Source organism: Pogona vitticeps, chromosome 6 (genome assembly GCF_051106095.1).
Source record: "Pogona vitticeps strain Pit_001003342236 chromosome 6, PviZW2.1, whole genome shotgun sequence".
NCBI classification, from domain to species: Eukaryota; Metazoa; Chordata; class Lepidosauria; order Squamata; family Agamidae; genus Pogona; species Pogona vitticeps.
Window position 1 is genome coordinate 80,702,501 of NC_135788.1, and position 22,583 is coordinate 80,725,083.

General features: G+C 40.4%; 1 protein-coding gene across 3 annotated transcripts in view; it reads right to left on the minus strand.

Annotated features, from left to right (window-relative positions):
• The window catches only part of TECRL (trans-2,3-enoyl-CoA reductase like), a 39,368-nt gene that overhangs the window by 13,118 nt on the left and 3,667 nt on the right, over positions 1–22,583 (minus strand). For all 3 annotated transcript variants that reach the window (XR_012088542.2, XM_020810742.3, XM_073003961.2), the window contains exons 2-6: positions 21,197–21,248; positions 16,793–16,837; positions 14,412–14,515; positions 5,174–5,289; positions 1,145–1,250 (exon numbers count right to left, since the gene is read on the minus strand). Coding sequence is in view for 2 of the 3 variants with exons in the window: in XM_020810742.3 (XP_020666401.3) it covers positions 1,145–1,250; positions 5,174–5,289; positions 14,412–14,515; positions 16,793–16,837; positions 21,197–21,248 (423 nt within the window). In the remaining variant the exon portion in view is untranslated. The remainder of the gene's footprint in view (positions 1–1,144; positions 1,251–5,173; positions 5,290–14,411; positions 14,516–16,792; positions 16,838–21,196; positions 21,249–22,583) is intronic.

Here is a 22,583-nt window from a genome sequence, read left to right on the forward strand (position 1 = left end):
ACTAGGTAACGAGACACTCATCCTCTCCTGTGGAATGATCTCAGTTTCAAAGAGGAAAGCTAAGACATCTGTTGCAAACAGACAGACAGGCAGACAATATCAAAAGCATTGGGCTGATTGTAATATTTTCTGACATAATATGGTTTTCCCTGTTGCAGTAGTGAAAATAATGAATGGTGGGCAAGTGGCAAGAGTGATTATCTTTCACAAGCTGCTAACATTCAGCAATTACCGTTCTAACATTTATCCATCTGCTGACACAAACATCACTCTTAGCAGCTGCTCATGTCCCCATCAACCTCGCTATCCCTGACTCACACTCCAAGCCTCCTCCCCCATGGTTTTAAAGGCCATTGCTAAAACTGAAATGCAAATTTGACATATCTGATGCCATGGGTTTAATGAAGGACAATGTTTAGATCATTCATTAGTTATCTTGATGACATCTGTTTCACTTGTTATTTAACACCTCTTGCTACCACTATAATGCAGACCACTCATGCCGACATTCTGGAGAGGCAACTGGTGTCTAATGAGAGTCAAATTGTTGGCAAGACAATCCTATGTAGTAGTTCTGTCCAGCAGACATAACTGTATTTGTTTACCTCTCCTGAGACTATGATGTTATGAGTTGTCAGTATGTCTGCTGCATGATGTTCTGAACGAAGGAGTCTTTAAAAACGAAAGGCAGCAGAGGTTACTGGTTAATGTTTGACTACAGCTGAGTAAACCCAGGCTTTTATTCAATTTATTAATTTATTTACTGCTACCCCTAACAATTTTTGTCAGCATAGCTAGGGATGAAGGATAATGGGAGCTGTATTCCAACAACATATGGAGGAACACATTTTAAACTCTTGATAAGCTGCTCTATCACAAGTTTTTCAGGATGACTCACAACAAATTACCACTTTCTCAGAAGTTTCACAGGATTATCAGGGGCTTCTCAACCACTCTGTCTGTTAGTCTGTTGTATCTCACAGGGTAGGATAAAGCATGAGGATAAAATGGATGGAAGGGTACTATATGCTGCCTTACTGGAAGGATGGGAGATCAATACAGTAGTAAATTCATGCCTTCTTCCTTTTCTTTCAGGTTTTGCTCCTTCACATCTGTGACTTAATATATCACATATGAAAATCACCTTGATCAGATTCTTCAGTGGTGTGTGCCCTTCCGAAACCTTGTGCACAAAAAAGGTCTCCAGAAGGTGTCTGATGTAGTGTAAACAGTGACAGGCACAGGCCAAACTGCAGAAATGACAAAGGGAGAAAAAAGGATAATATTTCTGCCATCTTAACATTTCAGTTACTACAACCTAGTGACTAAAAGCATTGTCTCGCCTATGAACTCATTAGCTGGCTTTAGGCAAGCCACCTTCTTTGAGAAATGAGTATTAGTATATTGCTGACAAATCTGGTGTAACACGAATGACTAAGATCTACTAAACATTTTGAATACTGTAACTGAAAATTGAATATAAATTATTATTTAATGAAGTCACTTTAAACGCAGCCAAATAAATTAACTCTAGAGAGTTGAATCTATATAGGGATTTTTTTCTGTCTCTTCCACAGGTGAAATTGCTTGCCTTAGACTGCCATGAAGCAGAATATACAGTGGTGCCTCAACTTACGAACTTAATCCATATTGGAATGGTGTTCGTAAGTCAAAATGTTTGTAGGTCGAGGCACCATTTCCCATAGGAATGCACTGAAAACCGATGATGCATTCTGAGGGAAGAACAAAATACCAAAAAAAATAAAAATAAAAATAAAACACTGCAAGTCCCACGCGGGGACTGCAAAAACACAAAAACCAAAAACACACAAATCCAAAAATAAACATTGGAGCAAGTCCCACACTGGGACTGCAAAAAAAATCACCAAAAAACACAAAACAACACAGCATAGAAACATAACCCCCCCCAGCCCAAACCCACCCTGCAAAAGCCACCTAGAACAGTTTTTAAAAAGCAGAAAACAGCACTTACCAGTCCGAAGCCTCCGGGGGGGGGGCGCCACTGTGATCATCGCTGCCATGACCACTGCCGTGAGGCTTGAGCCTGGCCGGGGTGCTTCAGCCACTTGCCCCCAGCCATGGTGAAGGCAGCAGTCGCCCAACGCCAGAAGACTTGAGCTGGCTGGGTTTCAGCTCAAGCCTCCCTGCGCTGGGGGTCTGATCATGGTGATAGGGGATCCCCAGGAGGTATCTGATGGTGACAGGGAAGCCCTTGGAGCTTCCCTCGCCACCACCAGAGACCTCCTGGGGGTCCCTTTTCCTAACCGTTGGGGCAAAAGAGCAGCCTCTTCACCACCAACGGTTTGAATGGAACAAAAAAAAAAGGCAGGGGGAAATTGAATTTCCCGCCCTTTTCCCCTGCCTTTTTTTCATTCATAGGTCGAGGCTCCATTTGCAAGTCGATGCAGATTCGTAAGTCGAAATGTTTGTAGGTAGGGACATTTGTAAGTCAAGGTCCCACTGTACATACTTAAATGTTATGGTATTATATTAGTGCCACCCAAGTAGGGTTACCAGATGTTAAGGTGCTGACTAGAGTCTGAGGGATTTTCTGGGCTTCTTTATACTTGGAGCCAGGGAGATAGATCTCAAGTCACATGGCACAGGAGAAGCAAAAAGTTTGGTTTCAGTGGCTGATAAAACCACTCCTAAAACATCTCATATATCTTGTAATCCCAGTTAGGATTGCTATAAATTGCTTCAGACTTGATGGCATCTCCCTCTCTCTCTCTCTCTCTCTCTCTCTCTCACACACACACACACACACACACACACACACACACACACACACACAGAGAGAGAGAGAGAGAGAGAGAGAGAGTGTAATGGGAAGCATTTGTCCTCACATGGACCTGGATCCCCCTTCAGGCTTTGAGAGGTAATATGTGTTTCTCTACATTTTTAACATTATTAAAAATCCATATCTTCCCTCTTTTCTCTTTCAAAAAAAGGGGGGGGTGCAGCAGCCACTTTAAAAACTTTTGCTTGCATCTGCATGTCTCAAAATAACATGCTGTTAATTTTTTAGAAAATGTATTCATATATCTAAGGGTGATACTTGAGGGAAGGCAAAAAGAGGGGGGGGGGAATGAGTCTCAATCCTTTATATCAATGTGGTTAGCATGAAAAATTCTTTCCCACTCTCCAGCAGGATATGCCCATATTTTCCCATATAAAAAGAAGGCAAGTGGGTTACCCTGCCTGTCCAGCCAGTTAATAAATCTGAGCCACAAGGGGGCAGGGCTTATATAGAGATGTTCAAGACATGTTTTCTACTTCTGATAAGATTTTAGCCTAAAAAATTTGATGGTCCATGTTAGCTGCTGCCAGGCCATATCCTGTTCTCTCCTCACACCAGCCTGCAAGGGATGTTAGGTTTCATAATTTCATGATTATATATGTCTTCACTTCTGTCTTAAATGTCTTCAGTCAATGCATTAGAAAAAAACATGTATATATGCTTAGTAAATGTTTTTCACATGTTGCAAATGTAGAGCAGAAACAGACATTCTGGATAGCCTGACACTGGAAATGGAAAATCTCTACATTCTAATTGTGCAAGGCCATTACATGAGAAGCTTCTCACACATCCTAAAGTTAGCAGATTAGTTTGCTTTATTTTGTGATTGTTTATTCTCATGACTTAAGCACAGGATTCATTCAGAGTCAGCTTTCTCAAACACACAAGTCTTCTGAATCACATTTCTAGAAACCAAATGCACTTTCACCTCCAATGACAGGTTGATCATAATGTGTGTTTTCATTTGCACAGTATTTTGAAGATGAAGACCAGGTATTTATGCTGACTGGGAGATACTATATAACTGTAGCAATCTCTCATGATTTGTTCTTTAGTTCATTAAGCCTGAACTGAAAGAACAAATGTCAAATATACCAAAGTCATCATAGTCCTTTATTGTGTTTATATTTATCAGCTACTTTTTGACTCTTTAAAGCAGTGTTTCCCAACCTGAGGGTCATGAAAAAGGTTGGAAATCACTGCTTTAGAGGCTATTTATGAGATGAGAATTTAAAAAATCAAATCATGCTGTATTTCTGTTCTACCACCATGAAAAGCTTCTACTGGCAATGAGGGCATGGAAGACTTGGGGCCTAACTAACCATGCAAAAAAGTGCACTAAAAGGAAGATAGACAGGTGAGGAAAATCACGTTACAATAAGCAGATTTTTTTTCACCACTTGAGGGAGCACCTTGTCTAAAAACATGCAGTGCTAAGCACAATATTACATGATGGAGCTTAAATGTCCTGATGTTCTTTATGCCATTGTTTGCAAACAGTATTGAGAGGCAGGCTGAGTATACTTTCTCAAGAAGACCAGCCTCAGTTCTAACCATGTTCACATACCCTGTTCTGTTAGTTTATAATTTTATAGATTAAGATGTCACAGCAAAAGGTCTGATACTGCTGCAAGGAGAGAGATCCTATCGTCTGCAGATGGTCAGACTATCTTAAAATGTTTGCAGGGGGAGGCTGCATCAGTTCTGTGCCTAGTGACTCTCTCCTCACACATACACAAACACACACACACACACACACACACACACACACACACAGAGAGAGAGAGAGAGAGAGAGAGAGAGAGGAGAGAGGGATGCACACATATTGGCTGAAATTCAGCGATGCAGAGTTATACCATATAAGCCAAACAATGGCAGTAGCAGTGTCTTTATCTTGTTCATTAAAAGTTTCCTACCCCCAGCAACCACTATAAACAAGCTTCCTCATGATCCATTTCATCAGGTGGAAACCTTTGAAGAAAGTGGTATGGGGTACGGGATTGCACAAAAATTATGATGGCTGCTCCTGCAAGGTGATGTAACTTTACTGGATTTCAACCATTGTGTAACTCCCACACAGGGCTTATGCATATGCAATCCAATGCATGGAACCTGCTAACACTAAGCTGATTCATGTAAAAATGTGTAAGAGACAATGGCTGTAAACCTGTTTCTTACTGTAATAAGTCACAGTAGAGTTGGCCCAGTGAATCAGTGGGGAATTTGGTAAGTCAACTTCTCCATAAGATCCATTGATTCAAATCTGCATGCTCTGGTTGGGACTTACATAAGTACTCTAGTGTGAGACATTACACTAAGCAACAGGATAAAGATAATCTCTTTTGTACTCACTGAACTACAGGATGACGTAAACTTCTTGCGGTCTCCTTTGCATCATAAATACTTGAGAGGCGAAGGTAAAAGAGCAGGTAGATTAGAAGAGGACCCATATATTCAGTTAGGAAAACCTGAAAGAAGAAGACAGATGTGTTTAAAACATTTAAGTGTCTTTGTAGGATGAGTGGAACAATAATTATGTTCATAAAGGTAAAGGTTCCCCTTGACAATTTGTCCAGATGTGTCCGACTGTAGGCGGCAGTGCTCATCTCTGTTTCCAACCCACAGAGCTAGTGTTTGTCCGCAGACAATCCACTGTGGTCACGTGGCCAGCGTGACTAGACACAGAATGACGTTTACCTTCTCACTGAGGTGGTACCTATTTATCTACTCGCATTTTTGCATTTTGCATGCTTTCGAACTGCTAGGTTGGCGGGAGCTAGGACAAGCGACAGGGGCTCACTCCATCGTGTGGATTCGATCTTACAACTGTAGGCCTTCCAACCTTGCAGCACAGAGGCTTCAGCGGTTTAATCCACAGCACCACCACGCCCCTAGTTATGTTCATAGGAAACCTTAAAATCATCAGAGCCTTTTCAGCAATAGCCAGAATGTAATTTAAATACTGTCTGGATAGCTCAGTAGTTTACATATCTGGTTGTCCAGCCAGAGGTTGGGAGTTCAGTTCCCCACTCTGCCTCTTGGGAGAAGATCATTTTATGTGGCCTACATATTAAAATTTTCAGATACTTTATATATAATTTAAAGTTACATACTATATACAGTGTCAAATAATATGAAACAAGAGTCCAATAAGGAGATGTATATTTGAGAATTCATACAATAAAATGAAACTTGCTTTTGTAAGGATTGCTGACAATTTATGCCAAATGCTTAGACTGTGGTATAAAACTATAAGCACGGTGGTGATTCAAGAGAAAATTGGATAACCATTCAAATCGACAACCATTCAAGAAAAAATTGAACAACCATCTGTTCAATCTGCTTTGATGCATTGAGCAGGAGTTTGGACCTAATGGCCTTATAGGCCCCTTCCAGCTCCATTATTCTATGATTCTATGATGGTGATGATATTAGTTTCACCCTAGCCTACCATAGTTAGCAAAGCGGGTTGAGCAATGAACCAATATATATGCCTGATAGCAGATAGATTGCCAGGACTATCCTACTTATGCTTCACAAAGTGTTTTATAAAATATTTCTTATTATCTTGAAAAGGCCAACTGACAATCTGGGGGAGTTTCCCATAGAGGGGAATTTTCAGAGCAATGGCCCCACTCCCAAGTGGAACTTGCTCTTTGAGCTCCTCCCACCCGGGCATAGCTCAGGTTTCATCCAGCAGAAAAACTGAGGGCAAAGCTCAAGGGTTGCAAAATTACAGTGGTGCCTCGCAAGATGAATTTAATTCGTTCCGCAGTTAATGTTGTCTTGCAAAAAATTTATTTTGCGAAACGCATTTTCCCATAGGAATGCATTGAAATCTAATTAATGCATTCCTACGGGCAAAAAAAGTGAAAACAAAGTCAAATTTTGTTTACAAAGGGTTTATGAAGTGCTCTTTAAAGCCATAATATTGTGCAGATGATTTAAAAATTTTCAAAAAACTTTAACTTTTTAAACATCATAGAAAAACATTTAAAATCAGCAAACCTGAGGCAGGAACAAAAAAACGGAAAACATTCTTCTTGCGAAGCACGACCATAGGAACATTTGTCTTGTGAGTCATCAACCCCATTGCCAAAACCATTTCTCTTGCAAGTTTTTTGTCCTGCGAGGCATTTGTCTTGCGAGGCACCACTGTACCCTTTTCTCCATAGTACCATTAAATTTTTGTGCCACTTCACAATGACAAATATCATTATGATCTTGTTGGAAGATTGCACAGTTTCAAAGTAAACAGCATAATGAGACAACTTCTTGTCCCTTGAGAAATCAGTGGGACAAGGACAGGGTGCAGGTTTGAAGTCTTTGAACAAGGCAATAGAGTTAATGAGTTTAGGCAGAGCTAGTCTTCATGGAATATTTTGGGTTAACAGCAAGGCTGTGCACAGGTCCTCACAGAGATTCAGAAGGGCCAGAATATATCCCAGTTTGGTCCCCAAAAAAAGGAAAAAGGAAAAGAAAAGAAAGAAAAAGTCTAAAGCAATTGGAGCCATATCTAATTCAATTTGTACAAACTGATGCAAATCAGTGAAAGCCTTCGCGAATACATTGATGCAAATCAATTTGTAAATCAGCTTTGCTTCATTCCAGAACTGAATTTGACCATTCCCCTTTGATTCAGACTTCATGCCAATTGGGTTCAATCGGCCTGATTCGGTTAGTAACTTGAGAGCTGCCCAAATACAGCACATGGGCTTAGTAATATGAGCATGTGTTTGGGGAAAATGCATTAGCAGAATTTGGCAGTGTCTTGGGAAACTGTGGGTTAGTTAGCCAAACAACCAAGGTACTATGGTGGCTAGTGTTGGAAAAATTTGAAATGATTTATGACATTGGCTAGCAGAGGAGACTTTTAAAAACCTTTTTTAAAAAATAGAAGCAATGAGAAAAACTGCTGCACTGTACATTTACTAAAACTCAGGACTTCGTTTCCTGAGTGATGAAATTGGAGCATGATGTGTATTACTGATACAAAATGTACTGAATGCTTAGTATGCTTCTGTATGTCATCTATTTATATATGGCACAAAGAGAGAAGGGGCGAATATTTCTTTTAATTTCTCATTCCATCAATACCAAAGGTAATATTCATTTGAGACTATAAGCATCATCTGGCAAGATCTAAAGCAGTGCAATGATTCAGCATTACTGCTTACATGGGAGACACAGCATGCATTCTGATTTGTCTGGGACATCCTGGTTAAATCAATCGGACTGCCTCATTTTTCATAAGAACAGCTACTTGGTGTAACCAGCAGTGATAACTTTGTTTTCTTCTTTATCGTCTCCTTGACAAAACTGGTAAAGTTGGCTCTCCTTTTAACTTTCTTGCAGATTCTACTCACTATGGGACCAGCAAGAAGACACTGGCCAAAGTGTACCTGTGTTGTGGCTAACCATGAGATTGGTAAGGTAAAGGTAAAGGTTCCCCTTGACAATTTTTTTTGTCCAGTCATGTTCGACTCTAGGGGGTGGTGCTCATCCCCGTTTCCAAGCCATAGAGCCAGCATTTTGTCCGAAGACAATCTTCCGTGGTCACATGGCCAGTGCGACTTAGACACAGAACGCTGTTACCTTCCCACCGAGGTGGTCCCTATTTATCTACTTGCATTTGCATGCTTTCGAACCGCTAGGTTGGCGGGAGATGAGATTGGTAGCATGTTTAAATTGAGAAATGGAGAACATTGCAATTGATTTTACTAATGTCCACAGAAATTACTATCCATGGAAATTTCCATTGATTCACATGGGCACTAATTTCTGGGGCCATCAGCATGGTGAATCGCAATTGTCTCCATTTCTTAATTTAAACATGCAGTCAACCTCCTTGTTAGTCAGAACTAACTTATGTCACATCGGCCAGTATCACATTGTTAGTCTCAAAGCAAGTGGATACATTGAATCAGTTCCTGAACTGTAAATTAGTTCTTCTGTAAATCCCATTAAGTTAATGCCTCTGCTCTAGTTAGGATTAGCAGTAGGAGACACTTGTCATTGATTTTAGTGAAAGTGTTCTAGGTAGTACTAATACTAGATTTTGCCCGCAACAAAATTAATTTCCACACAGGTTTTTTTACAGTTTGAAACTAGAGATGGTGATGAATTTTTAAAAATGGTGATTCATTGTGATTCGTGATTCATCAGGGTTAATGAATCAACAAATACAAGTTTACAAATATTCAATTCATTTTCACTTTAAAATGCTATAAGACTTGCGTTCAAGTACCTAGAGACACCAAATTTGTAGGGTAGCTTCCTAAGATGGTTTTCGGCAAGTACAGCATGTTTGGTGAACATTGGGTAATGGACCCCTGAGTTATATAGTCACAAGGAGGACAACCCCAGGAAACTTTCCTCCAGGTACTTAGAGAATCCTAAATCACAGTGAAGCTTCTTATGTCTTTCCCAAACACACCTACCAAGTTTGTTGAAGATTGGATATTGGTCATCTGAGTTATTCACCCACAAACTGGGTCCCCCTAGGATAGTTTACTATGCGGAACAAAAGCAGATGGCATCGAGGGAGTTTGATTTGTCTCTGGCAGGCACACAGAGGCATGAGGCATTGAGGTAGAGTTTGTCTTCAGCAACATCATGTTGGCAGCGATGTAGAACTTGTCCCCAGGAGACAATGAGGTATTTGTCATTGAGGTAGAGTTTGGCCCCATCAGGCACTGAGGTATTTGGCAGCAAAGTAGACTGTGGCGCCATCGGGCACTGAGGCACATGGCAGCAAAATAGACTGTGGTGCCATCAGGCACATGGCAGTAAAGGAGACTTTGGCCCCATTGGGCACTGAAGTAGTTGACAGCAAAGTAGACTTTGGCCCCATTGGGCACTGAAGTAGTTGGCAGCAAAGTAGACGGTGGCCCCATCAGGCATTGAGGCGCATGACAGCAAAAAAAAAAAAAAAAAAAAAGGAAAGTGTGCTGCTTATATTCCATCTTCAAGCACTCTCTGGGTGGTCTGCAAGTTAATTATGCAGGCTGCACATTCCCCCCCCCCCACGAGCTGGGTACTCACCTCGAAAGGATAGAAGGCTGAGTCAACCTTGAGCCAACTACCTGGGATTGAGCCCCGGGTTGTGAGCACAGTTTTAGCTGCAGTACAGCAGTTTAACCACTGTGCCATGAGGCTACTTTGCCACATCAAAGTAGACTGCGGCCCCATCAGGCACTGAGGTATTTGGCCCACACAGTCACACACCAAATTCACCCCCCACTCACTGTGCCTGAAGAGACACAAATTAATACAAGCCTCCAAAAGTAACTAAGTTTTTTAAACTTAAAGCCCTGCCAACTAAGTCCCAGAGTGAGACACACACACAACCATAGGAATTAAATGTTTTTGGCAAAGGGATTCCTCAGTTATACACAAAATTCCCACCCACCCACTGTGAACACAAGCCTCCAAAAAAGAAGTAGCCTAAGCCAACTGAAATCCACTAAAGAAATCCCTCTCCAAATTCCCAGTAAAATTCTACTAATGAAATAAATGAAATAAAATGAACAACAACCAAAAAAGTGTCTGCTTTGCTGCCACAGAAGTGAAAGAAGCACAGCCACAGCTAGCAAGCAAGCACTAGCCAACAGCAACTGTTCTCACTCTAGAGAGAATCAGAACAGAAGTGGGAAATGGATGTAGGGGAAAATCTTATAAAGCTTCTGTAAAAGTTACACCCCCCACAGCTCTTTCAGCAGCACTATTGGCTGCCTAACATGCCAATCAAGGATCTCCTGATGAACCAGAGCTTCTGATTGGCACCAGCAAGCTCAGAGATGGCATTGAGAGGCCTTTAAAAGGGTAACGAATACAGACAAATATTGAAAAATCGATGAATGAAACCGGGAAAATATTCATTAAGTTGTATTCATCGGGACTTAAAGTTTGATGAATACGGATCAACAAATATATGACAAATCAACCATGTTCATCAAAAATAGTGGTTTGTTTTTATATTCATCCCCCTATCAATTTGAAACCCATTTAGCATGAGCATGCCTACTACGGTTTGCAGCTTGGATGTACTCTTGGATTTATCTCTGAGCCTGGATGCCCATGTTTCAGTGGTGGCATTCGTACAGTGAAAACTGGTGGTACCAGCTATGCTTGTTCCTTGAGATGTCCAATTTGGCTACAGTGACACCTGCCTTAGTTATATCTCTCTTGGATTACTGCAATGTGCTATATGTGGGGCTGCCTTTGAAGACAGTTTGGAAACTTCAGCTGGTTCAAAATGCAGCAGCCAGACTACTGACTGGGCCCAGTTATATATGAGTCTGTTACAACTGCACTGACTACAGGTCTGTTTCTAGGCTCCTGCCTTGAGTCCTGATTCTTCAGCTACCACACTCATCCTGATTTCTGCCTCCATGCCCTGCACCCAGCCATTTTCCAAAGCAGTTTCTGCCTTGCCTCCTGTTGTGCTGCCCCAGAAGGGGGGGGAGTGTATAAATATGCCTCCTGTCAGGGACCAAGGACGAGAGGGTATAGCCTCAGAAGGGCAGTATGCCTCCTGCCTGTAAAGCCCATGGCAGTTTTCTTCAAGAGATATTCTGAACGAGCTGGACTTATTAACTTTGGGAGTGAAGTAACTCCCTGGTGCCCATAAGACTGTGTTGACCTGTTGAACTTGGATCTGTGGCTTATTGCAGGAGCTGGACCTACTTGGGGACTTGTCTACTACCTCCCCAAGGGGGCTTGGGTCCACAAGGACTTCTTCCATCCCCAGCTTGACAGAACCTGGGTCTGACAAGAACTCTGTTGCACCTGGCTCAGACGCGCCAATCCTGCTAAGGACTTCTCAGTTATCTGCCCAAGAGGCCCTGGCTCTGCAAGGGCTACATACCCACTACGTGTCAAGGCCTGGGTCTGCCAAAACGTATTTCTGTTTGGGGTCAAGCCAAAGCCAATTCTGTAAAGGACTTTTGGTGCAAGTTGTTTTCTCCCCTTCCCTATTTGAATAAAGCTTCTTCATCTGCAAAGACTCACTCTCTTGTCATAGAGGGGCAACGGGGGGGGGGTGTGTCTCACAACTGGTCATTACCAATAAGCCATTGGTATATAGATATAAGAATGAGTTGGTCCTCATGTTACCTATTACTATTCAATTCTTTATTGTTTCTCTGACACAAAATTTAGCATGCTTATGTGGAGACTATTCTTCTAGATGAAATCCTACTATGTTCCATCACTAATTTTAAAGTTGATTTTTACAAAAATATACAAGGGAAATGATACTGAAACTTTGCCAATATTTATAGAAGTAATATTTGTGTCTGGACTGTGCACAGATTCTCTGATTTGATTTATAAGTCCATTTAAAGCTTTTAGATCTATCCTGAGTTGGTCTGAAGTTATTTCTGCCCCATCTAACTCAATTTGTACCCTGGATTAGGTCAATCTGTTAATTTAGACTGCCAACCTCCTATTTACTTGAACTAGAAAAGCCACCTGACCATAAAGTTTTTTGTTTTTTCTTGTGATCCACATGATTTTTTTTTCCTGTGGCTTCAGTGACTTTAAAGGTAGGACTAACCATTCTAAATTCAAACCATTATTGTCAGCAGTTTGGAAAAAAATGTATTTTTAAAATCTGATTGGAGAAAAAGGTCATCTTAAAAACTTTTGTATTCATAAGATTCAGATTCTCCCCAATAAATTCGTAAGATTCACATTCTCCCCAATAAATAAATTAAATGTGGAACATAAAATATAGAATATGGAACATAGAATATAGAATATATGCACATATCATAGAATATATGAGAAATAAATACTTCCTCACAGAGGTCAGATACATTCACAATTACACACACATGCAGAGGGAGACAGATTTTAAAATAAGCAGGGAGAATCAATGTGAAGCAAGTGGATATGCCTACCCTGAATGGGTCTCTAAGCATCTTGGCTGCCCATATCCTCACCCTGTAAGTCCTGAAGCCTGAAATGGTGATGGTCTTTGCCAAGCAAAGATAAATCAGTCATTCAAGTGCTTTCTCAATACTGGCTCCCTGAATGTGATTACAAACTCATCAATCCAGATGCTAGTTAAGGAAGTGGTACTCTTGGATAAGCTCATTCTCATGACAGCCTAGTCCAACCTGGAAAGGCCTTTTCAGAATTAACCTCCACCTCCAATGAAGCAGCAAAGGCAGAAGGAAATGCCCTGTCTGGCTGCAAGGAAATAGCAGTCTTGATTTTTCCTCCTCTTCTTTCTCTGGTCTGTAGAGCTGATATGGGCAAAGCTCAACTGTTGATCAGTTCTGTGCAGATATCAAAGCTTCCTGATGGGTAGCAAAAGTCCAAGAGAGAGGATGCATACTTATTGAATGAACATGAGATACCAGGTTTCCTCCCATGAGATGTAGAATGAACTACATCTCTGTAGACAAAGAGCTGCCAATCATTCAGTGCCTTCTCCTTGCCAGGCAAGGATTCAAAAGCTTGCCTGTTTTTGATATTTTAGCAGTCTAACAAAAGTACTGCCCAGCCTTGAGCTTTGGAAATAGGGCTCCTCACAACAGAATATTGTATATGATCAGAGAGATGTTTTGTTTCTTCCAGCTTTCACTTTACATTTCAAAAGGCAAGACAAGGTTTTCACAGGGGATGTGCATGAAGGGGGAAATGGCTGATCATGTGGCTGCTACACATATGCATCATGATCTACGAAGAAAGGAAGGAAGTTGGGGGATGATTGAACAGAAGGCCAGATACCAAATTGGAAATGTGGATTGGCTGAAACCCAGGGAAGAAACTAATGTGTGTATAAGATGTCATTAGATCATAAACCCATGTATGTTAGAGAGTTATGGCAGGGGAATAAGATATAAAAAGAACCCCTTCTTAATTCCTAAAGACCAATCACAAAATGAAGCAAGTTAATTTGCAAATTCTGGGAGGTGAGAGAAGCTTTTTTTTGTGACACTGTCATATATTCAGCTTTTAACTGCAATTTATCTATAACATCTGTTTCTGCCCTTAGTTTAATAAGATAATGGTTTTATTGGCTGGAAATTTGGCTGATCTGTATGAAGTGACAATCAGTCCTGGATGATGTTTTACTCTGAGGTAAAGCAGCTTTAACTACTTCTGACGGCAATTTTGATTTTTAAAATATCGATTACATCTTAGGCTTCCTAAAATGTCTGAGATACATGTTAGGACTAATAAGAGCTTGCCTCTGAAATTTCATCAAAATTATTTTCTCTGGCTCCAAGGACATGCTTATATGATACAGAGCTGATATCAGCTTAAAAGCGAACAACCTTGGTTTTAAGGTCAAAGCCAAAATACATCACTTAGATACAGACAGATTTAGACTAAGCAGGGTGCAAAACATTTAACAACTTTGTCTCAAAAGCCTCAAAACTTAGGAAATCTCTGTCTGTAGTGGTTTGCAAAATTTGAAAGGGATTTTCAATTTTGTTCAAATGAGCTTCAGAAATGTTCCTTGAGGCAAAATATAGTATAGAGGCTCATGTGAAATGTTAAGAAGAAAAGGAGGGGGAAAGAGAGACCAATAAAACAAGGACCAAATCAACCTAAGGTACAAAATTATACTTACTGTGGTCCAGCTGACCTGCTGACCCAAGTCTGTAAAATACAAGGTAATGATAGAAGATGCTGCCAGGCTCTTTATGTTGACAGAGTCTTTCAAATAGGGCCCATCTGTAATAATAAAGAAGCAAGGAGAAGTGTGTGTTAACCCAAACTCAGACAATGTACAGTGGTGCCTCGCATAACGTTTGCTTCGTTTAACGTTTTTTTCGCTTAACGTTTATTTTTTCAGAGTCAGATTGTGCTTCGTATAACGTTTTTCCCTATGGGCGATTTTCGCATAGCGTTTTTGGGACCATGCTTCGCTTAACGTTTTTGGTTTTAGGTCCCCTGCTTCGCTTAACGTTTTTTTTGTTTTCAATTTAAAAAGTGTCTTAGAAGGGTCCAAAACGGTTCTAAATGCTTGGATTCGTTAGAGGACCCCTTAAGACATGTGCAAACCTGATTTGGCTTTGATTTGACTTTTCGTTAATTTTTTGTGAATTTTTGTTTTTTGGCCCATAGGAACCAATGGACCTGTCAAAATCTGACAGCTCCATGCTTTCCTATGGGGGAGAAAACAATTTACAAAAAATTAACGAAAGTTCAGATCAAAGCCAAATCAGGTTTGCACACAACTTAGGGGGTCCTCTAACGAACCCAAGAATTTAGAACAGTTGCTGAGTCTTCATTAATTTTTTGTGAATTTTTTCTTCCCCCATAGGAAATAATGGAGCTGTCAGATTTTGACAGCTGTCAAAAGTTGGGGGAAAAAAATTCACCATTAATTAACGAAAAGTCAGATCAAAGCCAAATTAACTTTTGCATCCGTTTTAGAGGGTGCAGAAGCTAATCCAAGCATTTAAAACCATTTTTGACCCTTTTATGACACACTTAATTTTGCAAAAATTGACTTCGCAAAGCCATTGAAACATATTGAGTCAGCTACAATACATTCCAATGGAGGATACATTGTATCGTTTAACGATGTTTCCTATGGGTTTTTTCGCTTAAGGACGGCAATCCGTGCCTATTGGAACGGATTAACCGGTTTCCAATGCATCTCTATGGGAAATGGTGTTTCGCATAAAGTTTTTTTCGCATAAGGTGTTTTTTTTGGAACCAATTAAAAACGTTATGTGAGGCACCACTGTATCTGTATGACACATTTGGCAGAGAAAAATCGCCTCACATTTTCTTCTTAGACCACAGACATACTAAGCCTAGCCACTACCACTGAAATTATCAGTTCTGTGCCAGATATCTGCAAATAATAATAATCATGAGCTATCAAGTCAATTCTGACTTTTGACAACCCTTTTCAGGGCTTTCTAGGTACAGAATAAACACATATGGTTTGCCATTCCCTTCTTCTGGGAGTGTTCTGGGATTGTGCAGCTTGCCCAAGACCACACAGGCTGGCTCTACTTCCAGGAGGCACAGTGGGGAATTGAACTCCCAGACTCTACCTCCACAGCCAGATACCTAAACCACTGAGCTATCCAGTAGACAAGGCCAACCTAGGCCTGTAATAAGGCACCTGTGAGGGAGCCTCTTGGTGCAGTGGTTAAACTGCAGTACTGCAGTGAAGACTCTGCACATGACCTGAACTCAGTTCTGGTCTTGCTAGGTAGCCAGCTCAAGGTTGACTCAGCCTTCCATCCTTCTGTGGTTGTAAACTGAATATTCAACTTACTGGAAGGAGGGTGGCAGAATCTATAGCCTGCATAATTTAATTATAAACTAGCCGGAGACTGCTTTAAGCACTATGGGGCTGTATATAAGCAGGGTAATTTGCTTTTCTTTCAAATCCACCTATCCACCACTGGTGGGATATCTAGGTTCCAGTGGAATGCTCAAAACTAATTTTCAAGATGACCCATGTTCGGCTCAGCCACCGCTAAGTTCAGCATTCAAACTGTTTGTGAATAATGACTGAAGAAATGAACAACAAATAAACACCGTGTTAACAAATAATCCCCTCAGGAAGGTTAATAATGGTCATAATCTTGCTAGTATTGTAATTTGTCCTAGCTAATTATGACTATGTAATGAGATCTTGGGACATGTCCTGGTTGTGTGCCTGGTTATCTGCCTGATTGTGCAACTGAAATGTGCCCTGGCACCTTGGCAATTAACAGCAATTAGCTGCAGCAAGTTATACAAACTTCCTGTAAACATCAATAGGATTCTGGTCAATATTAGTCACTGACTAAACAACTGAGTACGTGAATATAGCCACCATTTTACCTCTATAATTATCCAAGAAGGACTAGTACATTAATGATATATGACTCCTTCTTAGATCATTCCCAGGGGCATTTTATAACATGTATGGTAGGTAATAGGCCTTCAAGTGCCCCCAAACAGCTTCAACAGGTAAAACCCAAGAGGAAAATGAGTACTTACTACGTTCTAGTCGCAGACCGACACGAGATGGACACCACTGGGGACCTGCTCACAAATAATTGGAAAATGCATATTTTATGACATTTTAAAATGAAAAAAGGTATAAAACTCTGTCAGGTTAGCAAAGCTATATATTGCCTAATCCTCCATAAGAAATGATAGGCTGGATCCAGATTTTGTCTAAGTTAAGGTAGACCTATTGAGAATCAATGGGACTTGAGTTGGTCCTAATTTCATTGACACTACTCTTATTATGTCATTATGTCGAAAAGTCAAATATCGACAAAGCGGTTAGGACATTTTAAGAAGAGGTGGTTCTTCAAGTGGTGAAAGATATCTATTTGTCATAGCACATAATTTATCCCAAATAAATATTATGCAATTCAAGTGCTTTGGTTAAGCTAAATACAGGCTTAATTTGAAATTCTGAGTGCCAAGGTGCTGTCTCTGAGGAAATCTTGTTTTAAGATAGGAAACAGATTAATCAGAGTCTCCTGCCCTGTGATGGTTTGAATTGTGGTGTTTAATACTATGATACACAACATTATTCTCCCAAATAAAGTTCATTGTAGAAGGAAGCTGTATCTCTCACCATGTTTCAAAAAGAGCACAGTGAAAACAATGACCATGATCCTATTACATATTTATGCTGATGACATTGATGTAAATTGATGGAAATCTCAATGGTAAATTACCACAGATGAAGAAGTCTATGTACATATTTGCTGTTGATGTCTTGACTCATCACTCCTTACACTGGCTGTTTAACTTGTGACAATTTGCCACTGAAATTTATGTCAATTGAGTTATGCTGACAAATGTAAAAAAAAAAAAAAAGGATCCTGGCTACTGAGATTTAAATTAGAAACATAGAAACCTCTAGAGAAGCTCTGGAATAGAAGCTCACTTGAGAAAAAGATACATAAACCTCCCTGTTTTATCTCTTTCCTCCTGAAAAGGACAGACATCCTGAAAGTAGAATGCATCAAGATGTTTCATATCTGGGTTTTGAGGTCCTTAAATAGCAAAGGGCATCACGCGTGTCATTTAAGGTGGATGTGAATCAAGGGCCTGAGATTTCTCAAGAACACTTCTGAGTAACTGAAGGAGAGATAATGATATCATTTTGACAACCCTGCGTTTCACTGCCTGACAGATTGAAAAATGTTTCTGAGAAGAACCTGATCCATCTGGAAGATTTTCCTTCAGAAATGAAAAGAAAAAGAAGGTCTTATTCACCCCAAATATAAGTTATTTCATGCTTCTTTCAATATCTAAAATTAGTCTCCTCTGTAAGCTGTTTGTCCTGCTATATTCAGCAACCGAATTTAGATAGTTTGTGAAAGTTTCTGAAAGCAATTGTCACCATTTTTTCATAAAAAGGGAAGGTGGTTAACCAACTTTTAAAGTAATTGTTGGAGGCCCAATTTGCTTCCAATGTATAGAGACTCTAATAGAGTTTTCAACATATTGTATATGAGATATTTAAGGAGTGCTTTACCAATGCTGTCCACACCCATTGAGTTTCCATTGCTGAGCAATGATTTAAACCTAGGTCCCCTGAATCCTTGTCTCTGACACTCTATCCACTATAGTACACCGGCTATCTCTTAAATAATGGGTTAGTGATAAAGATTACACTTAATTATATTTTTGAGCAAGTACAGGATATTGTTTATGCAACATCATCTTGGCTAGCCCAGCTGCATTACCAAGTAGGAGCCCATGTCTCCTCAACAAGTGCTATTCTTTCCCTCTGCAAAATCTTACTATTTTTTAAACAGGTTCATTTGAAGAATAATAAAAGAATCAATACATAGAACAGCAAATGTCTTGCTTTGAAGGTTCACATTGCTATGGCATTTATCAGACAGCACCCCAAGCAGATATGAGCTTATCTGCATACCACATCCACAGTGCATAAAATGCTACAAGTGTGCAGATTTGTGTTTTTGGACTTAATAGTCCTGTGCCTGAAATATTACCCTTGATATGATTAATATATCTCTGTGTTGCTCCTGCACTGACATTTTCAGATGCAACCATTTGAAACTGACCAGTATAGGGATTTGAAGTTGACAAAACCAACAAAGAGAGTAAAAAATCCTGCAGAGCTGGTGGTCCCCAACCTTGGGCCTCCAACTGTTCTTGGACTTCAGCTCCCAGAAATCCTGGCCAGCAGAGGTGGTGGTGAAGGCTTCTGGGAGTTGTAGTCCAAGAACATCTGGAGGCCCAAGGTTAGGGACCACTGCTCTAGAGGATAATACTTCAGGCACAAGAAGTGCATGACTGCCAAGCTTAATCTTGCAGAGGAAATCAGCAAGAAGGGCAAACATGCTTTTGTTCTGAACCCTAGGAGCACAGCAGAAGAACACATTCAAAATGCAATCTGATGTATTGCAATAATATAACCTAACAACAAACTAGATCCCACAATTCAGGAAGAGACTCATGATTGGATTTGCCTCTGCAAAATGAGGGTCATCACAGCTTTCACTGTTTGTTAGTTTGCTCTTAATAACCAAGCAATGGCCCGTAAAGACTAATGTTCAGGCAATTTGATTGATAAGCAATGTTTGCTTGCATAGCAATAGGTAAGATTTAGCTTGGTTGTGATAAGGAATCCTAAAGAGAATGGCATCAGTTCCTGTGCAGTCTCTAGGTAATTATGCACAGGTTTTAATGGGAAGAAACTGAGGACATTTAGCCAGCTACAAAATCCTGGGGGTTGGGGGAGAAAAAAGGCAGAAAATCCTGGTGAAAGCTGTAAGATTGGGAACCACAGAAACTCAGAAGCCTTACTTAGCCCTGCAGTACCATCCTCAATCAGTAGCTGGAATATGACTCTGACCACCCCAGAGCTTTTATTTAGGAAAGTGGCTCCTATTAAATTCAGTTCTATATGAAGGCAGCTTGCTAAAACATAGATACCAAATGCTGCAGTGGGAGAAACTGTGACCACAGAAAAACATAGCAAGATAAGCAACAATGGTGGGACAAGTTGTCCCGACAACAGCTGAGACTCTGGAACAGGAACTTGAAAGGCAGGAAATAACAATAGGAGGAATGGTCACATCTGTAGGAGGAATGGTCACATCTGGAGCAGGAATGATCCCAGAGCAGCAATTTACAAGGCAGGTGCCCAGTAGCAATGGTTGCAGGCAGGAACAACCACTGGGGAGAAAAGGAAAGTTCTGCATTCTCCTATGACCTACCCTTGAATTATGGTTCTGATGCTGATCCCTTTCTTATCATTGGCTCAACATCAAGTGCTCACACCTACTGCCCTGCAATGAAATGGAAAGAGGAACTTCCATGTTGCAGTGATGACAGGATTCAACTATTGCCTCCTTAGGCTCTCATGCCTGAGAGAAAGAGCATTTTGCTTCATGGAAGAAAAAGACCTCTGGGGAGGGGAGGGGAGGGGAGGAGAAGGAAGAGGAAGACCACTTTGGGTCAACAGTCAGCAAGTGAGTAAGGAGGCAGATGGAGTGTAGATATATGAAAGAGAAAGAGGGCAGGACTGGGCCGGAGGCTGAACGGGTTTCTAATTCAGGCAAAGTGGGCACTTTGGCTAGCACAGACTAACCCTGAACTCAAGTAGCCAAAACAGCACATAAGGAGGGAGGACATGAGCTAGCTCAGGAGCTCAACTTGTTGTCTGTAGTTGTGCTTTGTGCTGACAAGTTGGAATTAACTTACAGCCACCTTAGCAAAGGTTTCAAGAAATGTGAGGTATTTAACATATGGTTTGACCCTATGCCCCACCCCCAGTGAGTTTCCACAGTTGAACCCCAGCCCTTCGCTTTATCGACTTTATCGACATTGGGTATCCTCAAAAGGAATCAGAGGGGAACTAAGAGAGGGAACATCCTCAAACCAGGTGATGCGGTCTGAGCATGCTCCCTCAAGGGAGCGGAATTCATGGAAGAAGGTTTGGCGGGTTGAGACACTGGACAGGACAGAAGCACTCAGTGCTTCAACATTTTGTTGTGTTCAAGTCCTCTTTGTCATCAGCAAAGCAGAGATCTGTCAAGAGCAAGACTGGACATCCTAGGCAAAAGAGGCGTGATTAAAGTTGGATTACCAGTAATGCAGTTTCCATAATAATAGGACAGAAGTTAGAGTGGCTTCATTATCAACACTACATATTGCAGATTATCCCACTTCTTGTCTGCTTACCTAAATGTGAAAAACTAGATTATGCTGATGCTAGTCCATCACCAGTTATGGATAGGGTGTCCTGAATGTTTTAACACTTATATCTGCTGTTTAATGCACTCACAAGTATGCCAGTAGTCCTTCCACATAGCCTGGTCTGGGCTCTTAGCCAGGTAGAGCTACCAAAAAAACCAACAACAACACACACACACACAAACCAAGAACACACAACCAGATACTTACATACTTTGTGAAATTTATGTTTTATATCAAGAAGGGTTGATGATGGTGGTATCTGAAAAGAGAAGTGGGGAGGAAGGAAGGAAAGAAAAAAAGGTAGCTTTTCAATATGCATTTCTGGTTTTAAAAGACCACAAATGTGTAAGGAAATATAACAAGCCCTTTCAACTCAGCCTACTTTGTATTCCATTGTCACAATCCAGCTAAAAATTGATACTTTTAAGTCTGGTGGCACAATTGCAAAATATTTCAGCATTTGTGTAATATATTATTCAACACTAATGGGACTTACATGGACATCAGAAATGTTATTATCTAATGAAGAAGGTTAGTATTTTTGGAGTGTTTCAGTCCCTCACCCATCTCATTACACAGGTATGTTTGTTCAATTATTTTTAGGTTTTGAATAGAATGGCATTTTGGCTTCAATTATACAAGATGAGTCAAATGTAACAACACCCTACCTAGGGTACTGGGGAACTAAGTGATCCTAATATGGTGAAACTGAAAACTTTTATTTGATGCCACTAGCATCAAATAGAAGAGCTCACCACTGTTACATTACAAAGATCTCCCCCATCATTATATTTTTGGGTCTAGAAATCTCAAGTAATGGGATGCTGTAATGCTGATAGGGCAGCATCCATATTTTACTCACATCTAATTTGTACCTGTAGCTCCCAACAGCAAGGATATCCACAAGCAGATTAACTAGGTATGCCTGTAATTATCTGATTAGCAATCTTTATGTTTTTTTTTAAAAAAATTAAGCATTAGAGTTTAGAAGCAGAACATGCAAACAAAGGATAGATTTCACATGTCCCAAAGAGTTATTCATCCCACTCTCTGAGGGTAGCTTTTTATTATTAATAATATTATCAAAATATAAGAGTTGTTCTGTTTTGAAAATAAAATTATGAGGTTTTGATTTGGTTTGATTTAGTTTGGTTTTATTGGCCCACTAACCATCCAGACATGCTTCCTTTTTTTAACCACATCTGTTTTCTATATCTCTGAATGTTAGCTTTGTTTTCACTCAGTACCTCTAGAAAAGCCACAAGCAGGACATGAAAATGCATATCTTCTACACTGCTTGTCCTCCACTAACCAAAATTCTGGCCTCCCAACATGCAGTTTCTTTATGAGTTGAATTGGTGAAACTTTACAAAGATTCCCTTGGTGGAATTCTAAAAGTGCAATTACTCAGTTTCTTAAACAAACACATCCCTTGGATCTTTTTTCTGACTCAGTCCAGCTTGACACTCCCATGTCCAACAGAGCAGAAACTTCCTTCTAACTGCTCCCATAGGTCTCCCCAGACGATGTCAAGAAAAGGCATGGTCTCTCCCAATCACTTGCAGCTTTTGCTCTATGCTATCTATTGTCCACT